Genomic DNA, 23633 nt, shown 5'->3' on the forward strand with positions numbered 1-23633 from the left:
TGACAAACCTCAGTCTTGTATAGAAAAATAAATTAATTAAAAATATTGAGTATCTAAGGAAAATCATGGCTCAAATTTCATAGTTGAAAAAATAAAACATTATCCCCTACAAATGTTAAAAGGGGGAAAAAGTTCACCTATGACTTGCTGGCAGTCTGACATTGGAGACTTTAATATAGTGGGTATTGGAATGCCACCTAGTGGGCCTCTCCAACTTGCAGCTAGTAGAAAAAAATAAGTTAACTCATGCCCACTAAACTGCATCCTTCTTTGCAGTGTCACGAGTGCCATAATACACTCAATATTGTGTACAGAAGGAGATATATTCTGTATCCATAGCAAGATCCATTAATATGACTTGGCGTTACACCCAAATTTAGAGAGAAGAATGTTCGCCGAAGTATTGCTAATAAATGATTTGCTAGCTCAGCACCTGCTAAGAATATTGCACTGATGTAAGTGTTGTACTCTCAAATGCAAAAGAGTATATTGGCCAGGCCATCCTTACTGGTACTTGAATGCTCTTACAAGAACCTTACAGGGAACGCTTAGTCTTCGCTTTGACGCTCACATAATATCTAGCCAAGCAGTCAAACCCTGGGTTCTTTTTTGGGCTGCTGTACAAAAATAAGAAGAGATTAATGTGGACAGCTGTGACAAGTTGTAGTTTGCCGTGCTTTTATGCAGACAGAGTTGTACTAACTGCAGTGACAGATTTGGGTTTCATTTTAAGGCAGCTTATGTGTGTATGGGGGGAAATAAAGGGGTGGCAATTTCTGGTTCAGCTATGTTATGGCAATTTAGTGACTCACTAAGTCCATATTCCTCCTATAGTATGTCATGGGGGCACAGGACGAAATGGCAGGAAGGAAATGGCCCTTGGCCAATCAGATCACCTGAGGACTTTTTAAAAGGTCATTTCCCAAAGGGAGGATTTGCAGCGAAATATCGTTGTGCCTCTTCTTTTCCTCTTGGCACTTCTGGTTCCATGAAGTGTCAGAAAAACTAAGGGTACGTCTAGACTACAGGGTTTTGTCGACGGAAGTTTTGTCAACAGATACTGTCAACAAAACTTCTGTCGACACAGAGCGTCTAGACACATTCAGTTCTGTCAACAAAGCAAGCTGCTTTGTCGACAAAGCCCTGTAGTCTAGATGCAACCCTACTGGCAATAACACCTTCTGTCGACAGAACTCTGTCGACAGAAGGTGTTACGCCTCGTAAAATGAGGTTTACCAGCGTCGACAAAACTGCTGAGTTCTGTCGACGTTATGTCAACAGAACTCAGCGGTAGTGTAGACGCAGGTATAGTTTTGTCGACAAAAGTCCGCTTTTGTCGACAAAACTCAGTAGTCTAGACACACCCTCTGATAACAGAGGGAGGAGGTGGTGTGGTGATGCAGGGGAGGAATGGAGTCGCTTGATAAATATCTGTGAGGGACTGGGAAGGGAGGAGGCAAAGGATGAAGTTAGGACAGCAGCACATTGGGTGATGGGAGGTTGAGACTAGAGGAGTAGAGTGAAGGAGTTACAGCAAGATAATTACTATTTTTGTCCATATATAGTATTTCATTCCTGGATGAGCAACTGGACATAGAAGGAGCAGAGGGGATAGGCATTCTTTGATCTTCCCCACTACCTCATACCCTCTCCCCCACCCAATGCATCCCTTTGGCATTTTCTACCCTTTCCATTTTTCCCTCGTGGTCTCCAGGGTTGTCCCAGTGTGTCTTTTTGTACCATATGATCAATCCATTGTGGGTGTGCGCATGGGGGCGGAGGGGCATGAGGCAATAGAAATGGAGTTAGGAAGCTCATGACCACTTACTTGGCAGCAGCTGCCACTGTGTAGCCCCACACATTAACACTAATTCTTACTAACAATAAAAACGTTCAAAATTATTTAGACCACATGTATTTTGATGAGTGCACTAGAAAGGCAGAGTAGCCTGAAAGACATGAGCCCTAAGAGCCATTCCTAGATTTGTCACTGGCTTGCCGTCTTAATTTGTATTACAGCAGCCCCTACAGTGTCTGTGGGATGCAGGCAGTTGGACTACAAGATCAGAATTGTCCACTCAGGAGAGCGTCAAATGGCACCCAGCTGATTAGCAGAGCAACCACAGGTAGGTGTTTTGTTTTTACTGTTGGTGCACATGCATATAAAAATATACATTCCACACATGACTGGAAAAGATTAGAGGGAACATTGCTTGAGACATTAAAAATACATGATTTCAAAGCCCAAATTCTTAAGGTATTGAGCCACCTCAGGCTAGATGCCAAAAGAAACTTAGGAGAACCTTTTAGCCTAGTGACTAGGGCATTTTCCCTGGGATATGGGAGATTCCCCCCATCATTCAAGTTCCCCCTCTTCCTGCTGCTCAGGGGGTGGCGATGAAAGGGAGCTTTTTTTCCAATGGGTGATGTGCAATTGTGACTCATGCTTGCCTGCTGATGCTGTTCCACTGTGACTAAATAATGAAAGACTTCTAGTAAGTGATTGAGAGCGAGCAAACAAACATGAGCATAAAGCTCGAGCCTGCCAGTTAGCAAACTCTCTTGGGAGGTATCCCGAAACCAGTCCACCTGTTCCACCGACTTCTTTAATTATTTATCCATGGTGGAACAACTTAACAAGACAGCCTGAGGGAGTATCCCGTCGCTCAGCATGCGAGAAAGAAGAGATCTCATGTAAAACCTTTAGCTTGTGGGTTGAGTTCACCTAGCATTTGGGTGACTTCAGCACCATTCCCTCCTCTGCCCTATCAGAAGGGATTTCAAACCCTCCGCTGAGTGCCCTAACCCTTGTACTGTGGGCAGTTCTCAGGAAGGGTTGGAGGGGCGATGTCTCTCTCTTTCTCTCATTGACATCAATACTGGAACTAGGGATGCAGCAGCATCCCCTGGCTTGATGTGATTCCCATTATACGTAGGGTTTACAGTTTGGTTCAATGGCTCTTAGCATCCCTGTTATACAAATTGTTCCAGCACCCCTGCTTGCTGATGATTTTTCACTGTGAATATATAATTAACTCTTTGTAGGGGCAGAGGGAGACAGACTAGTGCACTGATTAGGATACTCAAGAGGTAGAAGGCCCATCTTTAAATCCCTTATCAGGCAAAGCAGAGAAATGAACTGGGGGTTCCCACATATCAGGTGAGTGCCCTAACCATTGGACTAGAAGTGAGGCTACTGTGACTCCATTCTGAGCCATTTGGCATGCCTTGAACCTGCTTACTGGATCAGGTCCTATCGATGGGGGAATGCCTGTCTTCGTCTGGTTTGAGGCACATGCTGGGCTGAGCAATGAAAGAGGCATTGAACATGGGGCATTGTGCACATGTCCAGCAGCAAAACCTTTAAGGGACTTTTACAATGGAAATGTAGGCAGTGAGGGATTTTAGGCACCTCCAGACTTGACAGCAGTTGAAGGGGGGAGGGTTAACAATCTCAAGTTCCCAATGTGGGCTTTAGGCACCCAAGTCAGTCCTTTTGTTGATGTAGGCTTAATGCATTAAACATGCAAAGGGGAGATGAAGCAGTAGGAAAGGCTATACCACCTAAGGAAAAACATGACCAGCAGCGGCAGATATAGGGCAGGGCAGGGCAGGGCGGTGCGCATGCCCCTGGCCCGTGCTTAAATAGGCTCCACACATGCACTAATTCCTGTTTGATATGGCCATGGTGCATGCGCGAAATTGTGCTGCCCTGGGCCCCGTGGCACTGCCCTGGGCTCCGCGGCACTCTTATCCACCCCTGATGACCAGAATGGCTTGAAGAGCACATGCTGAACCTATTGAGTTCTTTTAGTTACAAATGATAATATATTACTTTTATTTCTGTTACAGAAACTTGGATAGGTATTCCTGGGAGGTACTCCTGGTTGAAGCCAGGGAAAGGAGAATCCTATTGGTTTAAGGAAAGGAAGTAGACAAAGGAGTGAGGAAATCATGGTGGGCTGGTGACTAGGCTACTACTGCAGTCTGGCGTGTTCTTAACTGATCCAAGTCTGGAAAGGAGACATGGCTAAAAGGCTGTGACTTACCTTCTGGTCCTTTGGTGAAGAAACCCTAAGGGTACATCTAGACTACATGCCTCTCCTAACAGAGGCATGTAAAATAGGCTACCCGACATAGTCAATGAAGCGGGGATTTAAATATCCCTGGCTTTGTTAAAATAAAAATGGCTGCCACACCGTGCCGGCTCAGCTGAATGTCAGCACAGAGCGGCAGTCAAGACACGGATCGGTCGACAGGGAATGCCTTTGTTGACCGCTCCTGTAAATTTCGTTTCACGAGGCATAACGGAGCAGCCATTTTTATTTTAATGAAGCCAGGGATATTTAAATCCCCGCTTCATTGACTATGTCGGGTAGCCTATTTTACATGCCTCTGTCGGCAGAGGCATGTAGTCTAGACATACTCTAAGACTCTGGAGACTGCTATAGCCCAACCCCTAAAAGCTGTTCCAGCAGACGAGAAGGGAAAGCTTCTGGGCTGGGTGCCCAAAGCTGATTCCTCTAGGTTTGGAATGGAGGTTGTGACTTACTTCCCACACCCCTGTAACTAGTGCTTTGTGGTGGCGTTACTTAAGAGCTGACATAGTTCTAAACTATCCCACAGACACTCAAATATATGGGGCATTCAAAATTGGCAGCCAGGTCTCTTGACTGTCTGTTTTGGGCCTACCTCTAATTACAATTTCACTTGAATGAGAGTGGGTGGGGAAGAGCCAGCGAGAGCAATTATAGCTAGCTTGTTGCTAAGCAGCATCCTTGTGTGCTCCCAGGGTAGATCCACAAGCCATGGATTAAGGTGACCAGGTCTGAGTCAGATGGGCGATGATGCAATATTCTGGGCAATGACAACTAGAAGTAGGTGTTTTCCTCCTATGACTGTTTCGGCATTCAATGTCAGAAAGATGGCGTGAGACTCCCAAGACTGGAGGCCAATTTGGAAAGCTGGATCTAAACGCCCTTAACAGCGAGAATTGTGTAGAGTAGGTGACTTTAGCCTCTTCCCACCCACCAGCTGCTCCAGTGACTTCCACTAAATGGAAAATAGGGAAGACCTTTGTGAGGCACCGAGAGCTATGAAGGCAGAAAAACTGGTTGTCCAGGTTCTATGCCACCTCTACCATACTCAGTTACCTCCCCATCAACCTTATGATATAAACAGGAACAGAGGAATAGAAAGGCTAAGTACTAATACTACTGCATAGTTGAAGCTTAATTCATTAGCATGTTCCTTGTGATGGAATTCACACTAGAAATACAATGTGTTAACCTCCTAATTTATAAGCATGAACAATTATCTAAAAAGTACACAAATTGAAGTTTGTAGTTGTATTTTCTAAAGCATGAGGTTTCATCATATAATCCAAGTACCACCCGGAAATGTCTTTTCCAGTGACTGGAAAACTTTCTGTGGCTGACCTCAAAACCATGAAATTATAGCCATATTCAGCCAAAAGCCTTCATCCCCCTAATTATTTGGGATGGTCTCATTCCATGGTATTTTTACTGCAATCAATCCACTAATTTCTACTTTTTCAAAAAATTTCGCATCACTTAATCAGTTGCTAGTAGCCTATAGTACTGCACAGTACAGAGCTTTGTTAATGAAACGGTCAATGATCCAATCCAGCCTATGCTGGCAACTGTGTAGGGCAGTGGTTCTCAAATTGTGGGTTGGGACCAATATTCCCTCTTATCTTGTCCATCCACAGAAGGAATAATTTTTGTGTGTACTAAGGCATGTGTGAATATGCACCACCAGAAGAAACAAAAACCTGGCTGTGGGGCTCTGCTAATCAACTGGGCGGCATTTGAATCTCTGCTGAGTGGCCGCACAAGTGCAGAGCTTACAGGGAACACTGGTCGGGACCCCAAAGTGGGCTGGAACCCCATTTTAATGGGGTCCCAAGGGCTCTTAGATTGACTGGGGCCAAAACTTGAACTTCCACCCAGCTCTCAAGCTGAAGCCCAAGCACTAGCCCCTGGGGTCAAAGCCCTTGGGCTTTGGCCTCTACCCTGGGGCCCATTATAACTTGGGCTTGGGGTCTGGACCCCACAGCTGGGACCCCAGGGCACAAACTTCAGTTGCTCCTCCTGGGATGGTGCAGCAATTTTGATGGTCAGAAAGGGCTTGAGGTGCAGTGACATTTTAGAATGTCTGGGTTAGGGAAAGGGCTTATTTTGATGGAAACAGCAGGAAAGGAAAGTAGCAGTGGCTATAGTGCCTGCCTCTCCTCCCCCCCCCCCCCCCGGCCCAGCCATTTCAGTTTTCCTTAGGGGGGGCAATATGGGACTCATTCTTAGTAATGGAGGGAGCCAGCATTGAATGGGTGACATCCTGTCAGGCTTTCTGTGTATTTGTGTATACCTACATGCACTTGACACAACAGAGCATTGTTCCCTGACTATGCCTAGTCCATTCAGCAATCTGAGGAAAGTGATTCTGGTGGGTATTTCTCTCTCTCCTTACTGTATCTGTTTGGATTAAGAAAAGCTCTGCAATCCTTAAAAGATGTGTTCCCTAACAAAGTCCGGATCATGCATCAGTTGTTCATCTCACTGCACAAGCCAGGAACTGACTCCAGGGGCTTTTGGAAATCCCTACAAGGTGCTGTGTGCTTATTAGGTGTTTTTTTTTTTCCTGTGGAATTATTTCTCTAATGAAATATAATGTTGAAGAGAGGCCAAAATGTGGCCATCCCCTATCTGCCTTCACATATGGTAGTCTCTTTCCAGCCAGTTAACCACTTCTGGGCTGGGAAAGAATTGTGACCACAGGGATTCTGTTTGTTCTTAGCTACATGTGTTTCGGTCCAGACCCTGGCTGAAGTGTACATAGTACAAGACAGATTGAAGGTGGCAGGCTGAGATGACCAACAGCTGCAGCTCAGGCTACTGCCTCTGCACTGGAGAGCTGCCTAATTTAGGCTGGATGCTAATGGCCTCAAGAGGTCACAAACTGAGCTAGCAATCAGTGCAGTTCAAGAATGCTCAGTCACACCCCCTTCCCTGCAGCCAAGTCCTCTTCCCTTTGCTGTGCTAGCAGCAGGAAATGATGCAAGAACCTATAGCTCACCAGAGGATCCTCATTACCGTGGAATAATTTTCCTTGGGCAGGATATCCTGACTTTTAAGATTGTGCTTGGATGGAACCTGCCCCAGCATGGGGTGAGAAGACCTGGAAAGATACTGCCTCCGGTCACTGTTTGGAGCTGATACAAGAATGCAGGACAGCAGAGGGAAGTAGTGGTGTCTGGAGATTAAAAAAAAAAAAAAGAAGTTGAATGAGGTGAAAGAAAGGAATGGGGCTGGCAACAGGCCACATGGCTGGTCTCCTCCTTGATACAGGACAGGGAAAGTTCAGGGAAAGAGGAAAGAATCTGGCAGAGGGCTGGTGAAGCACAGATGTGAGAGAAGAGCACCAGATCTCTCATAGGGTATGTCTACACTACCCCACTAGTTCGAACTAGGAGGGTAATGTAGGCATACCGCACTTGCAAATGAAGCCCGGGATTTGAATTTCACGGGCTTCATTTGCATAAGCGGGGAGCCGCCATTTTTAAAACCCCGCTTGTTCGAACCCCGTGCAGCACGGCTATACGGGGCACGAACTACATAGTTTGAACTAGGCTTCCTAGTTCGAACTACCGTTACTCCTCATTTCACGAGGAGTAACGGTAGTTCGAACTAGGAAGCCTAGTTCGAACTACCTAGTTCGTGCCCTGTGTAGCTGCGAACCAGCGGGGTTTTAAAAATGGTGGCTCCCCGCTTATGCAAATGAAGCCCGGGAAATTCAAATCCCGGGCTTCATTTGCAAGTGCGATATGCCTACATTACCCTCCTAGTTCGAACTAGCGGGGTAGTGTAGACATACCCATACATCCTGTGTATGAACTTTCAAGAAAGGTTTACTACCACAAGTAAAAGCTCCTGGCGCTAAGACTGCCACCACACCAGGATGTAGCTTCAAGGTTCTATAATGGCCAATTTGTGGGTCCTGCTCCACTTTTTATTCTTTCACAGTGGCTTCTGATATAATTCCTCCTCAGCTTCTGGACACCACTGTAAATATGGAGATGTGCCACCCATACCGTATGGGTTTGCAACAATCTATGCCCCACTTACAAAGTCTTCTGCTTCTGAAATGCAACCATCTCTCAAAGGTCTTTAGCAATACACAGCTCAGCTGCACAAAGGAAGAGGAGAAAAAATATTATGTCCAGTGGAGACTGTAGGGAAACTTTTAGGCCAGATGCATAGCAATTAGTTTAATTGGAATATTGCCAAGATGTCAGGGTTAGCACAGTTAATTTCTGGAGAAGTGCCTTGGTATCTTTAAAGCTCTTTGTGGTCAACCCCTTGATTTATTGTCCCATCTACATAAAAATATAGTGATAAGTCTACGACTGTGAGTGACATTAACCAGGAAGAGCCCAATCTCACATTGTTTCTTTTCATTGAAAGCAATTCTCAGGCACAGAATTAATGGGAGTTTTTGCCTGAGTTATACATGCAGGATTTTCATTCATTGAGCTAGCTCCCATCCAGAAATGTAATTATTAACCACAACCAAAAATTGAACTCACACAGGAATTTGAATTAGCAGCCTTAAACTAGCTTAAAGAAGACAGCAAACAGAACAGCCTTGTGGGAGAACACACTCTCTTTTTTCTTTATGTTTTTAAAATAAATTAAGAGTTCATAATAGTAAGATGGTGTACTGCAATGTTGTTCTCTAAATACAGGGTAAGACTATTTGGCTGAAGGTCATATGGCGTTGATCAACTGCATATGTAACTTTAGCAATCAAAAAACTGAATCAGAGATATCCCAAATCATCCAACAAGCTTGAGTGGTCATGTGGTGAAATCCAAAGTTATACTGATACACATGATATAAATGCTTCTTCGCTCATTTAACAATATGACCATTTTTTGTTGCTAGTACTGTAATCTTGTTTCACTTTAAAATAGACTTCAAAATTACTTTTCAATAAGGTGCAACATGTAGACTGCTTTCTACAATTAAAAAACAAAGCAAAATAATACTTATTATTGTGCAGTCATTCCAATACAGAATTAAATGTAATCTTTTACAGTTCTTGAATGGTCTGTATTCTGCTTCACCAAAACAAAAAATCAGCAGTTATTACAATGACTGTCAAATAAGGGACTAGTGCATGTTACCCTTGTTCTGTTCTTTAACAGGAGACCTCCTGGTGAAGAACACTTCAAATACATGTCAAAAGCTGAGCCTAACTGAGCACAGTCCATGCATATCAAATGTGTAATACTGAACTTGCATCATTCATTATCAAAGGTTTTATTCGCCCATTGGTTTGACATCATCCTCAGTTGAATAGCTTGAAAGCACGTATTGAACTGTAGTTGCATAAATTGAGCTGTACACTAAAGTAACTTCCTGATTTTTAAATTAACCAAGCTCTGTGAAACTTTTTAGATTCTGCAGAATCAATTAAATACTTTATAGCTGGAATCTGTAGTGCAAGTGTTTATCTGGTAAATTCTGAGATGCCTTTTGGGAATACTATATGGACATAAAACTCTAATGATAGCACAAAGGGCTTGTACTATGGGAATTATGTAAGGCATAATTTTTTGGTGTGATAATCACATAGGGTATCTGTAGTTATTGGCGACAGTCTTCAAAGGCAGCCCTTGCCACCGGCTTTGAAATTCTAATGCGACTAAAAATAGCCTCCTCTCTTCCAGAGATAGAGAGCTTAAATGATTATAGTATTTGGCCGTCTGCATTCAGACTGTTACAGTCTATTAAAACACAAAATACCTACATTCTGCATCCCACAGAGCACCAGAATAGGAAGGTTTTAGGACCAGGTTAGCATAGTAATCCCAACATACCTGAAATTATTTTATTTTGAACCTCATATTCTAGCGACATAAGTAACACAATATAATAACAATTATTTTCTCACAGCCTTGTCCAAGTTTGGAGGGTTGCAGCATGAATCCTGTACATGGTACAAGCAACTTAAAGAGTGAATAACTCTTCTAGAAAATAAATATTTCAGCCATGCTATGTTAATGTGCGAGATCTCTTAGTAAGTGCAAACAATTGCCAGTGGAGGAATAAGGAATAAACGGAAGTAGGGCAGAAATCACTGGAGAGCTTCATTCTATTTACATGGAGGGAGACAGGTGCCTAACTCTCATTGACTTTCAATGGGAGTTGGGCACCTACCTGCCCTTTGTGCCTTTGAAAATCTCCCCCACTTTTTACATTTTTCCATGGTAATAGCAAACTACATCATACTAAACACTACAGTTCCTGCATACCAATTTTGCATAGAGAAACATGAATTCTCATAATTCAGTCTCTGCATTTAAAAAATAATGGAAGAGCTGATTGACAAAACGGCTAAACTGAGTAAAACTGAATGGCTTAAAGCAGGGAACAAAGGGCAGGATGTCCAAAGTGAATGGAAGTGTATTACAGCATTAGTTCCACTCCAGCTTCAATTAACTTTTACAAAAATAAATGAAGATGACAAACTTCTCTATAAACAGGATGATTTTTCTCAAGAAAATATTTTAGTATAATTCAGTAGTAAATAAATAACCATGACATCAGTGACAAATAAATCAATATGAATCATACATGCTTGGTTTTCTAGTTTGGAACACAAAGCTTTACAGCTGTAACTGACTTTTATAAATATGTGCTAGTCTTCACACCAGTATGAATGTTGGTGTGTTCTCCAGGACTCCTGGTGCCTTCTCTTCATATCATATCATATCACTTTAAACCTATATCATTTCAGACCAAATCACACATTCCAGCAGAGTTGTCCGGAAACTCACTGAAGAAATATAGCTTGTTTGCAGCTATAGAGAACTTCTAACCTGCCTACCTGATTAAATAAGTCTCTTCCTGAATCCAATCCTCTGACTGTTACAGTTTAGTTTTAGGCCACTTCTCATACACACTGTATTTTTCCCTTTAAATAAAACAAAATACTGTATGCAGCCTTTGTATTAATTTAGGAGTGAGTCCTTCAAGACTATTTCTTCCCATCTTCTGTCACCAGTCTAGTTAAACATGATAGATTCAGGGTCCTGATTTGCCATTTGAGCCATATGTCTTAACACATCCTTTTTAGTTATGATGCCCAGCAGCCTTCTAAAAGAGAAGAAGAAAGGAAAGGTGAATCATATAATTCCTACCTAATGATGACAACCAAGACAGTACAAATTATGTCTATTATAAATAATAAAGTATGTTAGCTCTCATCTCCTTTTGTGGGGAATCTATTCTGGTCTGAGGTCAACCAAGAACTGCAATTAATGCAACATCATTTTGTTTGAGAGAATAATTAAATTCTATCAGGATAAAATTCACTCCCAACCAGGAGGCCACCAGCACAAGATCTAGGCAACATATAACCAAGTGCGACCCTTGACTTGTGCTGGCCGCCTGCACAAGAGTGAATATCAGCTTGGCTGTTTTTTTACAAATGTCAATGCTTCTACTGTCAGGGCATAGCACCTTACTTCCATTGAGTTTAATGGGACTAACCAAGAAATTAGCATCCAATATGAATAAGAGTTTTGGAATCTGACCCTTAGGGTGTGTCTAAACTACATGGCTCCGTCGATGGAGCCATGTAGATTTGTTTGTTCGGCAAAGGGAAATGAAGCCACAATTTAAATAATTGCAGCTTAATTTAAATTTAAATGGCAGCCCCACTCTGCCGATCTGCTGTTTGTCGGCAGATTGGGGCAGTCTGGACACTCCCCTGTTGACATGAAAGCCCTTTATTGACCTCCCCGGTAAACCTCATCTTACGAGGCATAACGGGGAGGTCGATAAAGGGCTTTCAGGTCGGCGCGGGAGCATCCAGACTAGCGCGCTAAGCCGAAAAAAAGCTAATCAGCTGTTTGTCGGCTCAGCGCAGCAGCCATTTAAATTTAAATGAAGCTGCGATTATTTAAATCGCGGCTTCATTTCCCTCTGCTGATCAGCCTAATCTACATGGCTCCATCAACGGAGCCATGTAGTTTAAACACACCCATAGTAAGCTATTAATTAGCAATGGAAGTGCTGACTGTGTGACACTTTTAATGTCTAATATCTCACATCTCACTGGAGTCAGAATATCCTCGTGTTATGAAGCATTTCTTTCCAACTCTTGAAAATAGTTAAATATTGAACTTTGGAACCCCATCATTCTTACTGTCGTTTTGCCTTTCAATTCAGTTGTGAAATATTTGTGGTTGATGCTTCAAAACCTATTAGAGGTAGAAACCAAAACCAAAAGTTTCCAAGCCTGAGTCTTAATATTCGGCACCTAAATTCCAAATATTCCAAATCAGAGGTTTTATTTTCACAGTTGCTGAGCACCACCACTGAAATTGACTGTGGATGTTCAGCACCTGTGGAAAGCAAGCGAGTTTTATTCAGGTGTCAAAACTTTATTCTGATCAATAGTGCCCAGGCTGGATTGTGTCTCCAAAATTTTTAAAATAATGTCGAGCTGTTGGGAAAAGTTTCCCAGTACAAACAAAGCTACTGTTTCACACTTTTGATTCAATTTATGTTCTGGATCATTTTTTGTCATCTGTCTTTTATGCAGTTTTAACTCACATGCACTTTTCCTTTGAGTCAGACAAAACGGAATAGATTTATTTTCCTCAGCTGCCATCCACATCACATTTTTTATGAGCACTTCAATCTGCCTGGAAGCCAAGCAAACCCTTTGCAAACAGTGATATTTTGATAACTCTGCATTTGTAATGGTTTGAAAATAAAATATATTGGGACAACAGCCTGATAGCATCTCTATTTTATTGTCCCTTGTCTTAGATATGGCACCTAAATTACAATACAGGGCATAGAAGTGAACATAGACTGTGAGCTCAATGACAACCAAGCTAATTCTAACTCTAGCTAGCTGTTTTCTGGTACCTTTGGCAGACACATGACCTGTCTACCTTAGTTTGCCCATTTCTAAAATAGAGAAAATAATATTATTTACCCAGCTGACGTCATAAGCTGTTGAAGGTTAGTTACTCTTTATATATTCCTTTGAAAAGCAAAAGTGCTATTTTTATTACAAAAGCGACGAGGAGTCCTGTGGCACCTTATAGACTAACTGAAGTATAGGAGCATAAGCTTTCGTGGGCAAAGACCCACTTCGTCAGATGCATGTAGTGGAAATTTCCAGAGGCAGGAATAAAAATGCAGGCCAGGATCAGGCTGGAGATCTCGTCATCTCCAGCCTGATCCTGGCCTGCATTTTTATTCCTGCCTCTGGAAATTTCCACTACATGCATCTGACGAAGTGGGTCTTTGCCCATGAAAGCTTATGCTCCTACACTTCAGTTAGTCTATAAGGTGCCACAGGACTCCTCGTCGCTTTTGCAGATTCAGACTAACACGGCTACCCCTCTGATTTTTATTATAGTTACAGCAAAGCTATGGTGGCACTCTCATCCCCTTTCAGTACTTAATCTTGTTAGTTCATCTCTATATACCTACCCACTGCGTGTGACAAGACATTGTCGGAGTCCAAGTTTCCGAAAGATGTCTACCACCGTTTCCATTGGCGTGTGGTCAGTTACCGTGAAAGGGCTCAAATTGAGAATTCGACGGAGCTTTAGTGGGTGAGGGCTGTTGGCTGGGAGCTCTGGTGGATCTTCAGTGAAATACATAATGGAATTGCTCACAACCCCATCCTGACGCTGTCTTGCATTCTCTGGAATGCAAAGAGACTGGGTAAATGGCAGATCAAACTCATGTACACCAGTACTTGGAAATGAACAGTGAGATGGAAATCTTTTGATACGCCAAAGTATCAGAATGTGGGATTACCAAGCAAATCACTCACATTTCACAGGTCGCCACAGTAATTCAAAGACTCTTACCCCAAAGAAAATATAAAGACAGTTTTGGGTATAGTGACTCTTATTTTGCTTTAGCAACTTGCTATTTCTTAGGCTGGGATGTTCACTGTCATCATTCCCCTTAAATTCAAATGTTTTGCACGCTTTTAGTAGGTAAAACAATGCAAACTCTGTATGATTCACCTAGGTTGTAGCGGTATGGAAGACCTCCAACATGGTGGAACTCTGGAGCGTCTGCTGTACATGTGCACCTGATTTGGACCTTGTGCCTTCTATACCACCATGGAGGGGCAGTCCATGGGCATAGCTGCTCAATCTGTAAACAGATCCATTTGGCAAAACTCTCACTCGGGGTGGGGTGAGATGTAGTCATCATTCCAGGATTGCTGAGCTACCACAATGCCCTGCCCACAGGTTGGAGCACAGAGTCTGTCCCTAGAAACTGTATATTTCCTCATATAAAGCTTGCTTACCCAGGCGTCATGTTGGGAAAAGGTGTGGTTCTTTCTTTATGGAAAAAGACCAATAGTGTGTGGGGGAAGTACTGAATTAAATTATTTTGAGCACCTCAGTTCTCAACTGTGCATATTTTCACATGCACCTCAGTTTTAGTGGGTAAGACAATGCAATCTCTGTATGATTCACCCAGGGTGTGACCCTCTCACTGGCACTTTGATCAAGTCTGGCTTTTATGACTATTATTACAAACCTGTCACTTAAAGTACACCTCTGACAGTTTGCTTTATAATTATTATCAAAGTGGAAATGGCTGGTTTTCATTACACTTTCCTCTCCACTGGCTGTTCATTTGTACTCTTCAGTGGATGGTGCTAACAGATCAGACAAAATCTCAAGAATGATAATAGACACCTCCCTTTTCCCTAATATAAGCACATGGGTTTTTTAAAAGAAATCATAGCTAATTCTAACCTTTTTTCCTTTTTGATTGATTCAGATTGCTTCTGTTCTTGAGAGGCACACAGGAAATTGGAGACACTAAGTGCAAATATATATGTACTTGGAGCTCATTTCCATCAATCAAAGTGCAGAAACATGCTCTGTGATGTGTAATGTGCAGACAGTAATGATTTCCAACACATTCCTGCTATATTATTTTTCTCTGAAAGATCATTTTGTCATAATATCACTGGAATCAAAACGGCTTCAGTTCACACCTAATGTCACTGTGTCATGTGACTTTCAACCTTCTTATCCCATATATTACACATACCATTGCAATTTACTGGAATGATGCTAATCATGTATCTTCTTGTCTTGCTTTATACATCTCACTTTCAAAAGTGAATGTGCCTGCAAAGATATTGGACATATTATGCTATGGTTTACATCATCTAGCTAAAGGGTGGTTCATTTAGTCTGACTCAGGTCAAGAAATGTTCCTCACCTAAAGAACCATGAATAAGCCAACTCATTATTTCCCCTCCTTTACCTACATTGGAAGAAAAAGGCAATGACATTTTGGTTACTATTTTTCCAAGAGTACTATTCCCCACAAAATGACAATGACACTGGAAAACACTGATAAGTCAATGCCATTATTTTACTCCTGAAAGTAAAATGCGTGTCTCTAGACACAGTACTTTTGCAAATGATAAATTAACATTGGTCCAAATTCAGTGGCACCATAAATAGGGTGAAATGTATTCATAGGGCATATGCTTTTGGAAATTATAGAAGTGATAAAATACAGTAATTACTACAGATATGTTTTGGTCAATAAGTGTGCAAAACAACTATCATTTAGCCCAAGGAGCAAAACAGCCCCCAAGGAAGGGCAACTATATTTCTTGGCTCCACTGAACCAGAGTAATCCACAGCAGATGACTCCTGTCAGATTTAGAGGAAGAATTAGTCCTACTAGATATGGAAATGGCCTTTTACATCTAAGTTTCCAAGATGAGTTTCAAATCCCAACTTGGTTAACCTAGGTAGCTCCTAGATCCCATACCGCAGGTTTCTCTGTAATGGAAAAGTACACTGTGTTAACCAACATGTTAGTTTCCCTGTTTGAGTTAACATGGTATTAAGTCTGATGTGATAGCTAGTCATGCCTCGCCATAATTAATACAAAATCAGTGTTTTGCAATCAATCATTTTTATATTGAAAATGTGCATTTGTCTCCTTAGCTAAACGGACCTCCATTTGCCCCTCTCATTTTTTGCTACCACAAGAAAAGTACTGTTTCTTCAGAGTGTAGTTACATTGGAGACCTGTGTTCCACAATAAAATGAGTTAACTTATTTTATCTGACATGATGTGAAAGATAACTTTTGCCCTAACTGTGGACAAGATCGGTAGTATTTAAATGTGTATTAGGAGGTGGCCATAGATGTAACTAATGAGTTACTGCCTGAGGGAGGTCCAGGGGACTGTACTAATATGGTTGGAGTCCTCTCTACTGGAACCGTCTCAAAATGCAGGGAAAGGAACTAATGCTCTCCCCCATCAGAATCCTCATATGGAGGCTCAGTTCTCTCACCAGCCTTATTCACATGCAACCTAGAAAAATTGGTAAGACATCACATGCTCAAATGCCAACAGCATGCAAATGACACACAGCTCTATCTATCCTTCATACTGTCATGAAATTAGCTCAGTACTTGGCAGAAATCAATTAATAGACAAAAGAACATCTGGTTGAAGTTAAATCCCAAGGAAGAGATAAATAAGGAAACAAGACACATGATACTTGTGATATAACCTAATGCCCTGCTGGAAGATTCCTCTTAAACATGGTGCAGGGCATGAATAGAATAGAATAGAATACTTTTGAGCTATACAATTTAAATTATGATTTTGATTTATAAAAGACACATTAAATTGTATAAAATCACCATATATTATAAAAATTAACATGAGGGCCAGTTTATTGCAAAAGTGGTGTAATATGAGATCAAGAATCAGGCAAATAGCTGCTGTTATTTCGCACTACTGCCCGCCCTCAGCAGAAATGGGAGGAATAACAATCATGTAAAGCCAACAAATCCTAAATGATTTAGGAAAGCTTATCTATGAAGAAATGTTCTTGGATTTTTAATTTTTGATTCTGCTCCAGGCCAATTAAAAGAGATTTTAATTAGCACTGCCTGTAAATCACACACGGAAAATCTGGATTTCAGAGAAACCATTTTCTGAGAGGAAAGTATTTCAGTAGAAAAATGTGTAACAGCTTAAATATTTAATTAACTCTGCACTAGTAATAAAAAGCTTAGAGTTAGGACCACACATCTATATGCCTCCCTGCAAACAAGCCAGCCTTCTTGCCATTTAGCCTCATCAAAAAGTATAATTCTCTTTTTATACCCATTTCAGAAGATTTCTGATCTCGCTACTTTTAAATTAACAGGCCTTGTTTGTGTCCGTTTACAGCTTTTCTTGTCACTGATATTGGTGTTACATTCGTGTAACAGGCCCTCAATTCCGCATGGCAACTCGCTGTACACCTACTGCATGACAACACAAGATTATTAGACAGACAAGGTTCAGGCCCAGTGCATCCCATTTGTATTTTCAAAGGCTCACAAGGGAATTTAGGGAGTTGGAGGTGGGGAGCACCTTAAGAATAGTTAGAAAGAAAATGACATAAAATGCAAACTCCATGTAGTTTATAAAATGTGCCATGTTTGGCCTTTATATATTTCATCAACTCTCAGACATTGGTGTATTTTGCTCTTCTGAGCAGAGATGAAAGTAAGCAGGTGCGCTTTGATGAGCAGCTCCGGCAAGAGACGGCTGAGCTGTGGCAGAAGCCAGCAGGGAGCTATTTAAAGAGCTGCCAGGGACCTGAGTTGCAATAGGACAGTACCTGTAAGACATTTTAAATTACTTTCACCGCTGCTTCTGAGACTGCTGTATGATGCATCTTTCGTATGGGTGTGAGAAAGTGACAGACTGAAGCTAAAACTAAGATTTAAAGGGACACTTTCACAGTTGGTGGCTTAATTATCCTGTAAGATTGAACAATTGTCGTATTACTGAAAATATTACTTTGAGGATTTCTTCCTTGTGATGTTTTTGGTAAGGAAGAGAAAGGTGGAGATGAGCCAATTGAGTTGAGGCTATTCAAAAAAGCAGGTTGCCTTAAACTACTTGGCTGTCTTTTACAGTTAGATGAGCCAGGTGCCTCTCTGTTAGATGTTTGCACTTTCCTATTTTTGATCATCACAAAACTAGCCTGAGTTCACAAACCATTTAAACCACCCACCTCTTGATCATGTAGCTAAAAACAAACATATTTGTAGCTTACAGGTAGGCTGCAATATGTATTATAGCTAGAAAATGGGCTCCAGAATTCTTTTCTCTCATCTGCTCCATGAATCCAATAACTTTTGAGTTTCTGGCACTCTGTTAAACCTACAATGATGAAGTGAATTGCAAGTAGGCACAAAGAGTTTTTCCATCCTTTGTGCTTAATATACAGGCAGTCCCCGGGTTACGTACAAGATAGGGACTGTAGGTTTGTTTTTAAGTTGAATTTGTATGTAAGTCGGAACTGGTACATATTGTAGGGGAAACTCTAGCCAAACATTTCTCCAGAGCTCAGTTTTATTCTCCCACACCTCACTTCCCTCAGTCCTTTATTCTCAAGCTGAGGTGTCTGATGAGAAAAGCCGCTCTGTGTCTCCCTGGTCTGCTGAGGGGGGTGGAGCTAGCTTCGTGTCTTCCTGGTCTGCTGGGGAGAAGCAGCTAGTGCGGGGTTGCCTCACCCCGTTTGTAAGTAGGGATCCGATGTAAGTTGGATCCATGTAATCCGGGGACTGCCTGTGTATATATATATATATATATATATATATATATATATATATATATATATAATACTAACATATATACCATAGTTGCTCAGGTCTGTAAGTGAAGTAATGGATTTTGGGGTTTGTGTAGGAAAAAAAAGAAAAATATACATGCTTTAGTTAAATTATTATATTTTTCAAAAACGAAGGAAAAATAAGTTTTTATTAATAAAAGAAGGAAAGTGATCCAAACAATAGGTAGAGCTCGTTGGTAGCTTGTGGCAGTTTATCTGTCTTTTTCTAGAACAAAAAGGAGGTGGGGGTGCAGGAGTGAGGGCAGGGTGATGTGAGGGTTGGGGGGGCTCATGGCAGGGGGTGGAAGGTGCTGGAGGGAGAGCAGGAGAGAGAGCTGACGGCACAAGGTTTGGAAATCAGGGGAGGGGGCTTGAAGGGTTGGGTCTCAGGGAAGGGAGTGAAGGCTGTTTGAGTGACAACAGGGGGCTGGAGGGGTTGGAGGGCTTAGGGCAGGGGGTGGAGGGTGCTGGAGTGAGGGCAGGGGGCTGAGGGCACAGGGTTTGGTGGGGACTCAGTACAGGGGTTGGGGATGCTGGAGTTAGGGGCTCAGTGAAGGGGGTGAGGGGTGCACGAGTTAGGGCAAGGGACTGGGAGGGTTGGGGGGGCTCAGGGCAGGGAGTGGAGGATGCTGGAATGAAGGAAGGGTTGAGGGGTTCAGGGTAGGGGGGGAATCAAGGCAGGGGCAATTATTAGCTTTGGACAGGGGAAATAAAAAACGTAAATAATAGAAGCTGACAGTAACAAGTCATGGCCTGGAGGCAGGGAGCCCGGCCAGAAGCTGGAGTACAGCTGGTGACTTGGGGGCAGGGATCCCTGCTGGCTGGAAGCAGAGCTCCGCTGCCAGAGTGGGGCCAGAGGCCCTGCCTGCAGGCTGGGGGCAGTGCACTGGCCAGACAGTGGCCAAGAGGGGAGCCCCAGGAGAGCCAAAGCCCTGACATCACCTGATCCGGCAAATTCCCTGTTCTGGTCTTCACAGGTCCCAAGGGAGCTCGACCAGGGAGGTCCAATCTGTATTACAAAGCTCAGCATTGCAACATTTACTCCCCTTTGTAGAGCTAGGGAAGGTCTTTGTAGGTAGAACAGCTTAAAATGAGGCAAGAGTACCTGGGTTACAGAGCAATTCTTGATTTGTGGAAAAAGTCCCTGTAAGCAAGAAGGCCTGCCACTAAAATAGCTGCTGTTTTCTACTTATAGATTTTATTTTCCAAAGAATTCAGGGGCTCCCTCTCCCGTACTCATATGAAAATTATACCACTGGTCTTTCAGGCCACCAAGGTCTGCAAGATTTAAATGCTTGCAAATTAGCGTAATTATGATGTGCTAACAGAAAGTAACACAGTGTGGCACCAGCACTTTGCACATTATGTAGCAGCGGGGGTTCACAGCTATCTCTGGACTTTTACTGCTGACAGGGACAAGAAGTTTACTTGGAGACTAGAGATGGCCATGGTATGACTTTGCTTTCACCAGTTTGAAACTGGTTCAACTTCAATGTCTTCAACAGAATTCCCTCAGATTTACTTCAGCATGTGTTATAACAGGGAAGCTGCTTGGCATGATTCCTGTAAAGAACAGTAGAAACAGCCTTCCATATCTTTTGGAGTAAACATTCAGTTTTGCTCTTATTCCTTCATGCTTTACAGTATCACTAATACTTGTTACATTCTCATTACACTCTAAATTGTACTCTTTACTCACTTATTGCAAGAATCAGTTCCCGTCTCTGTGCAAAACCAATGAGACGCTCTGAGTCTTTGGAAACCACTACCGGAAAGCCATTGTAATCGGTCTCTTTGATTAATGTCTCCACATCTTCCACTGTCATACTGTCCTGTGTCAAGACGGAGAGTGGAGGCTCACCACGCCTAGGTCTCATGACATCTGTTGCTAGGGTTCGGTGTGTGAACTCGTCCTTAACATCCAGAAAGGGGTAACCATTCAAGTGGATGTGTGCCTCATAGATCCCTTCTTTCCCAAAGGCATCTGCTACCCACTTGCTGGTCACAGCTGCAGCCATTAGAGGTACAATATACTCCAAGCCTCCAGTTAACTCAAACATAATAACCACCAGAGAGACAGTCATTCTGGTAACTCCACCTGCCAAGAGAAAGATCATTCAGGTTCCACCTAAAAAAACAACAAAAACCTATATATTTATCAACTCTTCTGGCTTTCCAGTAGCTTATATTCATAAAGACATGGAATTATTTAAACCCCTCACTGTGTGTTTACTGAAGATACGGATTTCCATTTCATGTGCTGTATTTAGAATAGATAAGGTTACCATAACATGCTCAACCCAAGTTTATTAGCATGTGAAAAGCAGATAATTACAGACTCTAGTACCTGCATGCTTGAAGATTTAATTATTTAAATAAGAACATAAGAATGGTTATACTGGGTCTCAGCAATGGTTTATCGAGCCCAGTATCCTGTCTGCCAACAGTGGCCAATGCCAGGTGCTCCAGAGGGAGGGAACATAACAGGTAATCCTCACATGATCCCTCTCCTGTCACCCATTTCCAGACAAACAGAGGTTAGGGACACCATTCCTACCCATTCTCACTAATAGCCATTGATGGACGTAACTGCCATGAATCTATCTAGCTTTTTTTGGAATCCTGTTAAAGTCCTACCTTCACCACATCCTCTGGCAAGGATTTCCAGAGGCTGACTGTGTGCTGAGTGAAGAAAAACATCCTTTTGTTTATTTTAAACCCGCTGCCTATAAATTTCATTTGGAGACCCCTAGTTCTTATGAGAATAAGTAAATAACTTTTCCTTATTCACTTTTTCCACACCAGTCATGATTTTATAATCTGACACAACAGCAAAAATACACACACATCTGAACTATACTTGATACATGACATCTCAAACCTCAACTGGGATCAATCTAAACTACTCGGCCCATATTTGGGGGAAAAAATCAGTGCTCAAGTGCAGGCATAACTACTGCAGACATTTAATCTCATTACTGACTTCTTTATTTATGAGCATGTTGAAGGTTTAACTTGAACACATACTTGATTAAAGATTACACTCCAAGAAAAGAAAACATTAAGTGAACTGTATTAAGCATAGCATACTCCTTGCTGAGGCTCTGTAAATTGCTTGTCATATCGTAAGCAGCTCCCATGAAATGTGTTTTTGTAGCTTTGCTGTCATGCCCTCAGTATATAGATCAGTTCTAGAATCAGCACACTCTAGTATGGTTTCTTTGTGTCATTTTATAAGCAAACTGTTTACTGCTGAAGTTTGTCTTGTGGGATATAAAGAATCACATAATCACTTCATAACAACTGTGTGTGTTTCTCCTGTGTCAGAAAGATAACTGATAATTTGATATTCTTAGATCTCAAAATACAGTGCCATTGTTCAGATTAGAGAAATAGGAAAATAGGTTATTAAAAGTTGGGGTTTTTTATATAACAGCATGAGTAACACTATGTAGTTACAATTATTACATAGCCATTTGTGACATGTAAACTCAGAATATGATTGCCTGGTAATGGATGCACAATAAATAACTTTTCTGTAATATGGAATTGAAATTGAAATGTCTACACTGATACACTCTGCTTTGAAATGCTGAAGAAAAAATATTAAAGGACAACTGTGGCTGGCTTAGGTTTCTGACATTAGGTTCCTACCATGACTGGCATCAGAAATGATTCTACTTATCTGCCAGTGATTCCCGGAGTACAGCTTTCATTGGAAGCCTACTGAATTACACTAAGGTCTGGACTACACTTAAAATTTGCTGGCATAGGTATGTTTGTTGGGGGTGTGAAAAATCATGCCCTAAATAAGTGGTTCTCAAACTTTTTGGCCCGTGGCCCACCTGGCTCTGTGCAAACTTTTCCATAGATCACCAGTTCCTAATGGAAACTCGCCATTAAGAACATAATTATGCCCAAACCACTTTGCTAGTGCTGCAGCTAGGGAGCACAGTTTAATTTAACTAGTAAGAAAGGAAATATTAAATTATTTTAACAGACTAAGTGCTTTAACTTTCTCATGTTAATTTTTCAAACTTCATTTTAAATAAAGTAAAATATTAATATATGTCCAACACAAAAAGATTCCCATGTTTTCTTTATTTATAGCAGAGGTGGGGAACCTTTTTTGGATTGAGAACCACTGACCCACAGAAAAATCAGCTGGGGACCACACAAATGAGAAGCAAAAACACCCCTCCAAAACCCTCCAACCCTCACTGATGTGGCCCCCCAACTGAGATACCTCACTCTTCTGGTGCTCCAGCTGCACGAGGCAAGGGGGAAGGACAGGGAGGACTGAAGTTCAGGGCTTCCCATGGGCCAGATTTATGGGGGTAAGATGATTTTGTGGACCCTCCTAGACTCTGGGGTAGGGACAAAAATGAGGGGTTCAATGTGCAGGAGAAAGGGTGGGTTCAGGAACAGGGTGAGGGTAGGGTATCTGGCCAGGAAGAAGGGTGCAGGAGTGGCCTAGGGGAAGGGTGTCTGACCAGGGACAGGGTATAGGAGCAGGCTGGGGGTAGAATGTCTGGCTGGGGGGAGGGTACAGGAGCAGGCTGGGGGTAGGATGTCTGGCTGGGAGAGGGAAGGTGCAGGAGCGGGCCGAGTGTGGGGTCTCAGCAGGAGGCGGTTGGTATGGATGCAGGATCTGAACCTGAGAGGAATGGGGGACACTTACTTTCTTTTGTGGTCCATGCCATTCCCAGGCATTGTGTCACAGGCACAGCCTCCCATGGCTCCCACTGGCTGCAATTCTGGCCAATGGGAGCAGTAGGGGAAAGCTTCCAGGAAGCGCGTCCATGTGCTGCTGTTTCCCAAGACAGGGGAGAGCGAGGGAGAGTGGCAGTGCGGAAAGCGACTTCTGGCTCTGCTTCTTCCCCATGAGCCAAACCTGGCGGGGA

The 23633-nt window shown here is 42.4% G+C and overlaps 1 protein-coding gene across 3 annotated transcripts in view; it reads right to left on the reverse strand.

Moving 5' to 3' along the window:
* Positions 1-8272: 8272 nt before the first annotated feature.
* The window catches only part of CLCN4 (Cl-/H+ antiporter 4), a 78425-nt gene continuing 63064 nt past the window's right edge, over positions 8273-23633 (reverse strand). For 2 of the 3 annotated variants that reach the window (XM_089775230.1, XM_014572063.4), the window contains exons 10-12: positions 20429-20827; positions 13539-13755; positions 8273-11180 (exon numbers count right to left, since the gene is read on the reverse strand). In XM_089775230.1, the coding sequence (XP_089631356.1) occupies positions 11090-11180; positions 13539-13755; positions 20429-20827 (707 nt within the window). In that variant the 3' untranslated portion in view covers positions 8273-11089. Of the gene's footprint in view, positions 11181-13538; positions 13756-15134; positions 15215-20428; positions 20828-23633 lie in introns of those variants that run through there. The other variant, XM_089775231.1, reaches the window with a different exon arrangement.

This window comes from Pelodiscus sinensis, chromosome 1 (assembly GCF_052426305.1).
Source record: "Pelodiscus sinensis isolate ZL-2025 chromosome 1, ASM5242630v1, whole genome shotgun sequence".
In the NCBI taxonomy this organism is placed as follows: Eukaryota; Metazoa; Chordata; order Testudines; family Trionychidae; genus Pelodiscus; species Pelodiscus sinensis.